At 53.0% G+C, this 8,710-nt stretch overlaps 1 protein-coding gene across 1 annotated transcript in view; it reads left to right on the top strand.

The window, feature by feature from the left end:
• The window catches only part of HTRA1 (HtrA serine peptidase 1), a gene marked incomplete at its 5' end in the record, with an annotated part of 28,198 nt that continues 19,488 nt past the window's right edge, over nucleotides 1-8,710 (top strand). Inside the window, 1 exon segment of the mRNA XM_021399625.1 lies at nucleotides 1-344. Coding sequence (XP_021255300.1) covers nucleotides 1-344 — 344 coding nt within the window.

Here is an 8,710-nt window from a genome sequence, read left to right as displayed (position 1 = left end):
CCCGCTGCCCTCCTCCTGTCCCGGCGGGCCCGTGCTGGACGCGTGCGGCTGCTGCCGCGTCTGCGGGGCGGAGGAGGGAGAGCCGTGCGGGGGCGGCGAGGGCGGCCCGCCGTGCGGAGAGGGGCTGCGCTGCTCGGTGCCGCCCGGCGGAGGGGTGCCCGCTTCGGGCACGGTGAGGAAGCGGGCGGCCGTCGGGCGCTGCGTGTGCGCCAGCTCCGAGCCCGTGTGCGGCAGCGACGCCGTGACCTACGCCAGCCCCTGCCAGCTGCGGGCCGCCAGCCGCCGCGCGGAGAGGCTCCGGCAGCCGCCCATCATCGCCATCCAGCGCGGAGCCTGCGGGCAGGGTAAGGGGCGAGGGTTGCGCGGAGCGGGGCGAGCGCGGGGGGGGGGACCGGGGGACGGCCTCGGCTCTGGTCGGGGTTGGAGCGCGGTGAGAAAGCGGAGCAAGAATGCGGCGCTCCGAGGCTGCCAAGTGTCAGGGGGAAGGAATCCGGCGTCCCGCTCGGAAAGTCGGCCGCTGCGCCCTGCTTTCCTCCTCCCCAAATAGGGATGCCGCGGGGGGCCGGGCTCCGAGCCGGGGGGGAGCGGTCTGCGGGACGGCGGCGGGGGTCGGGGGCTGGGCGGCCTCGGCAGCGTTTGGAGAAATGGAGTTTGGAGCCGGCACTGTGCCCGCGCAGCCCGGAGCCAAACGCATCGTGCTCCGCGTCCAAAGCGGCGTGACCTGCGGGTCCGGGACCTGCTCCTGCCCCTCTGCCCTGCGCTGGGACAGCTCACCTGGAGCGATGCGTCCAGATGGGCAGTGCTCAGCTCAGGATAGACGCGAGACTGTTGGAGCGCGGCCAGAGAAAGGCCACTAAAGTGATCCCAGGGATGGAATCTCTCCCTGCGAGGACGGGCTGAGAGCTGCGGCTGTGCGGCCCCTGTGGGGAAGAGGAGGCTCCGGGGAGAGCTGAGAGCGGCCTGTCAGTGCCCGAAGGGCTGTAGGAAGGAAGGGGACAGACTCTTTAACGGGGTCTGTTGTGATAGGACACGGGGAAATGGTTTCAGACAAAAAAGAGAGGAGATATAGACTGGATATAAGGAAAACGTTGTTTGCAGTAAAGGTGGTGGCCCGTCCTTGCAGACCCTCAAGATCGGAGAACGGGACAACGAGCACCTGATGGAGCTGTGGGTGTCCCCGTGCATTGCAGGGCAGTTGGACCAAGTGACCTTTAATGGTCCCTTCCAACTCCAACGATGCTATGAAATGCTGAGTGCGCTTTCATGCAAGCGCCGCGTCCGTGTAATGCCATGGGAAATCAAACCAGGAATGCGGACGCCGTTAGAGCTGAGCGCAGCCAGCGTTTGCAGCAGGGCTGCAGTGTCTGCCTGCGCCCGATTTAGCAGAGTTAATAATGGAATTGCTGGAGAGGAGAGAACTTGTAGCTGAGCAGCGCTCCAAGTCGGAGCTCCAGAAGCAACAGCATCCCCGGCAGCAACAAGTGGCGTGGTTTTCCTTTGGCGTTGCTGTTATGCACTGGTTGGTTGGACTGGATGGAGCCCAGCACGCAGCGCTGCAGGTCAGCTCCCCCCAGACCCCACCCCGGGGCTGCGCTGGGGCTTTGCTCGGTGCAGGGGCATGAGCCTGTGAGATGTGTCCCTAATACCGCTCGGATTAAAGCTGTTAAGCTGCAGCTGCGTGTTGGTTCCGAGCCACTCGGTGCACGCGTGCCCATTAATTATCAGGAGTTAAGCCAATTTCCGAGTGGCAGAGGAGTTTGAGTAGCGCCGTTCCCCCGAGGACTGACCCTCTGGGGATGGGTTGTGCCCATTCTGCCCTTTCTTTAGCAGCGGCTGTAATCTGTTCTCTTACCTTTAGCCCCCCCCTCTAGCAGGACCCGGAGGGGCCGCTCGGGCTGGTCCAGCCGTACAGCTCCAACTCCCCGTGTCCGCATCAATACCGCCCATTTTCCATCCCTCTCCAACCCCCCCCCCCCCCCAATGTAAGAGTCGCATTGTGCTCAACGAAACATTGCTGGCATTTAGTGCCCGACACAATCACAGCTTTCACGCTACAGTTTCCTGACCCGCAGCGTAACATAATGCCTTGTGATTTCGTTGTCTCCCCCCCTTCAATTCTCAGTTCATGAAACCGATAGTGCTGCCTTACACCTTGCTCTGCACGATGTGGGCACAATTTGGGCTGTGAGCTTTGTGCATCCCCTGTGCTTTGCACGGAGGATGCTGGGGGGGACCTGGCCCAGCCCAGCTCCTGGCTACCTCCTGTAGGAGCACTGCTACAGGGATAGCAGCCCGTGTTCAGTCCACTTGCTCTATCGATAGGGTCAAAAGGAAGGTGCTGGGGGATGAGCAGCAGCACCTGGTTATTCTCAGTTGTTTCATATGTAAAGGACCTAAAATAAATGAGCAGGCTGCAGTGCTGCGCTCCCCGGGGGTGGAAGGCAGTGCCTCGTGCAGCTCCATAGGGTTGTTGATTTTTAGTTTTAATTCGAGTCCATCTTCCAGAGTGTGTTTTCTACCGACAGATGGAGTTATCTTTGATACAATATTTTTATCTGTTCATAGTAACAGATGGAGATTTAGAGCAGATATAAGGAGAAAGGTGGTTATTATTATTATTATTATTATTATTATTATTTTTGTCATAAGGGCAGTGCATCCCCGGCGCTGCTGCCCAGAGCTGTGGTGCCCATCCCTGGAGGTGCCCATATCCATGGATGGGCCCTGGGCAGCCTGAGCTGGTGGGGGTCACTCAGCCACAGCAGGGGTTGGAGCCTGATGATTTTTTTAAGGCCCCTTCCAACCCAAGCCATTCTGTGGTTCTGCCGTTCAAATGTTCCTTCCACTTGGATAGTGGGCATGGTGGTGATAGGTTGACGGTCGGGCTTGATGATCTTAAAGATCTTTTCCAAAAATCTTTTACAGTGAGGGTGGTGAGGCACTGGCACTGGTTGCCCAGAGATGTGGTTGATGCTCTGACCCTGGAGACTTTCAAGGCGAGGTTGGATCGGGCCCTGGGCAACCTGATGGAGCTGTGGTGTCCCTGTTTGGTGCAGGGGAGTTGGACTGGACGGCCCTCAGAGGTCCCTTCCAACTCTAAGGATTCTATGATTCTATGTCCTGCTCTGGGAGCTGCCCCCAGATGAACCCACATTCCTCTTCTGTTCCTTTGGTTAAAGGTCAGAGAAGTTCCTCACAGATGCTCTCAGTTCCTGACTTTCCCCTGACCGTTTGTGACTCGCATCATTAGGGTTGTCATTAATTGAGCCCTTAAAAAAACAGACAACAACACAACAAGGTTAGAATGAAATCCATGCAGCAAAGAATGGGAATGAGCGGTAGGAGCTGCCTGAATTCTGCCTGCAGTGCTGGTAGGGCCAAGTGCTCTGGCAGCATTGTGATGTGCAGTGATGAGTAATCAGGGCAGGAAGGGAGACTCAGCAATCTGAGGAGGTTAGGAAAGAAGCCAGATATGTATCAAGAGGAAAGCAGATATTGTTCTTGTGAATCAGGCTCCCAGCTGTTTCCCTAAAGATGACGATGGACACGCGTGCTGGAGAAACATTCTGAGCTTTGCAGGTTGCTCGGCGCGTGTGGAACGAGTTGTGCTGGAAAGGGGTTGGGAGCACAGAGGGATGCTCCTGCCCAGGGGTGGCTTTGGGCCCCTCCATCTGCTCAGTGCTCATGTCTGGGTGGTCCAAAGGCTGCATCCTCTGCTCCCCTTCTGCAGCGGGAGGATGGGAGGGAGGGAAAAGCAGCCGAGCGCGGTGGAAATAAATAGCCACATATTTCCAGAAGAGAAGTAATTCCCCAGTGAGGAATGAAAAACTCCTCCAGAGCAGAGCGCTGTGCTCCGGGAGGGGGGGCTGGGAGCTGCGGTCTCACCTCTTCCCTCTGCCGGGAGCAGGGAGGAATTCTGACTTCAAAGAGGTCAGCGAGCATGGACTTGGAATGAGCAAGGGTTCCGTGCTTTCATCTTCGGGGCTTTGAGATGTAAAGGTACGTGAGGAGCGCTGAAAGCCGTGAGTAAGCAGGAGGAGCCCATTAAGGAATCTGGATGGGACGGGGCTGCGTGTCCCCAGCAGTCGGAGGAAAGAATCTGCTGTCCAAGAAATAGGAGAAGCTGGAAAATATTTTTTAAATGTGAGTTTACGTGCGCTGAGAGTGAAAGAAAATGACACTACAAATAGACACTGGGGCGCTGTGGAACGCGGCTTTTCTGGTAAATCAGAGTCATGCCTTGCTCCCATACATTGCCAGGGCCCCAGGAGCCATGGTTGGGTACCAGGTGGATGTGCAGCATGGGCCCAAAGACTGCACTCAGGCTGTAGGGAACACAGTGAGACTTGGTTCTGTCTTCTGGATACGGGTTGCTGTGATTCCCGGCTTGCCCCAGAGAGCAGAACACAACTAAAATCCGTTTCTCAGCCACTCTGGCTTGAAGGGCTATAACATAATGCATTGATTGTGTGCAAGTTTCAGATGTTGCCCTCATATTTGTAGCAGGAGACTTAGGTCTTAGCCTCAGAGATGAGACACGGGTCACTAATGGTGTTACTTCAAAGCGCTGATAACAGGGAAGGTCTCAGTTACCAAATTCTAGTGCCTGGAGATGAACTGATTCTACTGGGACTTCTCATGTTTCCCTGCTCCTGTGATGTTGGAGGAGGGGGACACGTACAGTGGGCAGTTCCTGGATCAGTTTTGCAGACTTATCAGTAGAAATACTAGTTGTACAGAGCTACAATAATAAGAATAACAAATCCCCTTTTGCTTCTGATAGCTTTTGGGTTTGCACTGACTTACTGACAAATAACCAGCGGGTGGGGCAGGGGCAGATGGAGAGCTTAGCTCGGGGTCACCACCAAGCAGGAGCGGAGCTGAGAGCAGACGGAGCCGTTCCGAGTCCCTGCTGGTTTTTCTGCCGCTCCGTTTTCCATGACTTTTCTTTTCCATGAGTCTTTCTGCCGTGTGGGGCAAAGGTCTGCAGGCAGCATTGATGGATGTCAGTCTGCTCCTGCAGAAATTGATCTTGGAGAAGGCGAACACGGGGGGACCAGAAGCCCAACCAAGTCTCACCGTTCCACCCCAAAATGAACGCAGCCCCCAGGACCCTCCTACCCCACATCGGTGTTGGGAAAGAGAGAATTCTGTACAGGCGGGGCGTGGCTGACCCTTGTTTTGTTCTGCACCCAGAAGGGTTCTTAAGACGCATAGAAAGTATTGGCGGGGTGGTGGGACTTGTTTGATGTGTAGATGTTTTTGTGGCCTTTGTGATGGAGATGTGCTGGATTTACGTGCTGTACGATTACGAAGCCCCCTGGCTAGGGATGGTATGTGCGATTTATGGCTGCTTGGGGTTTTTTGTCTGTAGGTTGGATCCTTCTCTGCTGTCACCATAGGAGGAGTCCTGCTGCTGCCAAGTGGTGACACCAATGCCTCTGGCTGGAGAGCCTGCATCTAGCGAGGGGTTTTTAAGAGAAAGTGTAGTTTAAAACACAGCAAACAAACAAATCACAACAGAAAACCCAAGAGGATTTTATTGCCTGATGCCTTCCAACCCGGGCTTCTACAAGCTGGAAGCAATTCTCTCTTGTCTCTGTTTCTAGGCACTCATTGCGAACGTTTCTCACATACTTAAAATGAGACTTTGATGCTTTTATAACGTCGGGAGGGGATGCTCAGCACCGGGCAGCTGTTGGTAGCCTCAGGGGTGCAAGAATTACCGCCTCGTTGTTGCCTCATTGGGCTCCGTCCCTGCTCTGAGCTGAGCTGAGCTCCGGGGACCGAGTGCTGGAAAAAGGAGCGGAGAAGCAATTCCTGACTCATCTGCTGTATTTTCAGCCTTCGGCAGAGGAGAGAATGCCACGGCCGCCTTAACCCGTTGCCTGAAATACTCTTTTCATCTGTCGGCAGGAAATAAGGCAGACTCTTTTCCATAACCTGACTTATATTCCTTAGTGTTTCCAGCTCAGACAGGACTACTGTTAATGCTCTTTTTGAGCTTGGCACTTTTTTTGCCCTCATCCTGAATTGCTGCTCCTCCTCCTCCTTTTTTTTTTTTTTTTCCTAGTATTTACTTTACGTTTATTTAAATTAAACAGATCAGATTTTATTTCTTTCCCTCTGCAGTGCTGTGGCCACCCTGAGCTTTTCAGACGGGGCCCAGCCAAGCAGTGCCGTGCATCTCTGTCCCCATTGCTGTCCCCATCACTTGTCCTTGCCGTGTGACTGTGTGTGGCAGTGCCCAGGGACAGCGTGTTCCTGCAGCAGCTTGGCAGGAGCTGGGCTCACTCGTGTTTACAGAGAGATGTCTGCCTCTTGTGTTGGATGGGGCTGCTGGAGCCTTCCCCTGCTTCCTTCCCCACCAGCTATGGAGCTTTTGGTCAAGTATTTCTGCTAACACAGCTGGGAGACTTATGGATGTATTATTTTTTTCGGTGTGAGGCTGTTCCCATGGGACAGTGGCCATTGGGTGCCCCACCATCTGGTTGGCCAGGGCCACACTGAGTCAAGAGGAATCATCTCAGGCCAAATATAGAATGTGTTGTATAGCTAATGTATATAGGTAACAAAACTTACTTTAAAAATATTTTTAAATTAAGACATTAAAAAAATGAGGGCGTCAAACTCACAAAAGTAGCAGGTTGGACCGTACAGTGGATGCACGCAGCCTGTTCGTTGCTCCTCCTGCGTAACATTCCCAATGCTTGACATCTCTCCAGTAATTCAGCAGTTGCTTTGCAGCAAGCACAGTGTTCTCCTTGACTCATATACTCTACCTTTTGGCCAAATGTCCCTGGCTAGCCCAAATTTTTAGGTTTGTATCTGAAGTTATATAGGAATTCCTGACAAGAAAGCTGTGAGCGCATTACCTCAAGGGGGGGTTCTTTATTTCACCTTTGAATCATAGAATGGTTGGAGTTGGAAGGGACCCTTGCAGGCCATCTGGTCCAACTCCCTGCAGTGAACAGCCACAGCTCCATCAGGTGCTCAGAGCCCCATCCAGCCTGGTGCAAGTTGCATCCGTGCCAAAAAGCAACGTCACTTCCCACCCTCACCTCAGTCTTGTTGTGGTTCTTGCTGCAGGAGATGTGTTGAGTGAATGCTGGATTTGTTCAGGTTACTATTTGGTAGGTTGCCCTCATTTAATGCTATGAAAATATTGTTGTTGTTGTTGGGGATGTCACAGTGATATAGACTTTCTTCTCAGAAATCAGTGACATTTTGTTTCTTTCTCCTTTGATTATACGGGAAAAATAATACTGATGTAATGGTGGTTTTATTAGCGTGGTTCTGTGGTTTAGGCCTCTCAAACTTCCCTCCTCTGATCTCAGAGCTGTTCCTGAGCAGATCGCCTGCACTACGTAGAGTGTTGTTTCTTCTTTCCCTAGTATTTTCATTGCGTAATATCCCTTTTTGGCGTCTTACACAATTTACCCTTGAATAGGAAGTGGAATATTTAGGCTTGCAGTTTTGTGTTAAAAAGAAGTGGCAGCAGGGTCCTGTACATCACTTTTTCCTCCTGTCTCTCCAGCAGTGCTGATAGCACCATTCTCAGCATGAGCTAGGCACGTTTCCTCCACTTTCTGTTTCCACAGCCGTGCCAGAGGTTTAACATTTTCCTATATGGTATTAACAGGAGCTGTGCAAACACCGGCGGCTGGAGTTTTATTGGGAGGGTGGAAGTTCTCCAAGTCAAACGTTATGGTCGTGTGCTTTGTGTCAGTACTCACCGGTTCTGCCAGCCCAGAGTCATGAGCACTTGAGCCCTGCTGGGGGCCATAGGGAAACCCAGGCTTTGTTTTTGGATCCCTGGACCATGAGATCTACCACTCAGGATGGTATCAGTGGGTCTGGTGCGGAGAGTCATAGAACCACAGGAATGCTTGGGTTGGAAGGGACCTTAACAGTCATCCAGTTCCAACCCTCTGCCATAGGTAAGGATACCTCCCACCAGACCAGGTTGCCCAAAGCCTCATCCAGCCTGGCCTTGAACACAAAGACCTCCCATCCTCCCACTGCTCAGGCCTGGCATGGAGCAAGCCCAAAGGACGCTTTAATTTGGCTTCCTGGGAAGGATGGAGCACAGCACTCGTCCAGTGAAGCACCTCTAAGGGTGAACCTGGAGGTGGTGCTCCACCCTCCCTGCAGTCTGCACAGGAGCATCCTCTGTAACAGTCTTTACAATATACATGTTGTCCCTGGAAGTTGTTTAAATAACTTCTGTTTCGTGGGAAGTTTTATTAATCTTAAAGAGAATTAAGGTTTTTAAAAAAAATCGAAGGCTCCATTCCAGACTGAATCTGAGCTCTTTGGCTTAGAAAAGACGTGAAGATGTCTGGGTTGGTCACAGCCAGGGGGGAGGGGAAGTGGGAGGCAGAAACTGGCTGGTGGTTGCCATAGATTAGCTGTGTTATGGCCAAGTGTGAAACTTGAGACCTTCTCATACCTGTTAGAGCTGAAACTCATCAGGAGCCCGGGTGTGGGGTCCCCTTGCTTCAGATGGGAAAAACTCAGGAAAACTGGTCAGGGAGAAGATCAATTTCTACAGCTTCCTACGAAGAGTCTCTCATGAGACGTGGACCTACCTGTGTGAGCAGATGCAGCTCTCGCAGCTGAAGGGGAGAGGTGTCTTCCATGAGATCTCCATCTCCAAAGCATCTTTTGAGCTTAGCTCCAAGTAGTACCAACAGTGGCATGTATCAGG

Source organism: Numida meleagris, chromosome 5, assembly GCF_002078875.1.
Source record: "Numida meleagris isolate 19003 breed g44 Domestic line chromosome 5, NumMel1.0, whole genome shotgun sequence".
NCBI classification, from domain to species: Eukaryota; Metazoa; Chordata; class Aves; order Galliformes; family Numididae; genus Numida; species Numida meleagris.
This window is presented reverse-complemented; position numbering and strand designations above follow the sequence as displayed.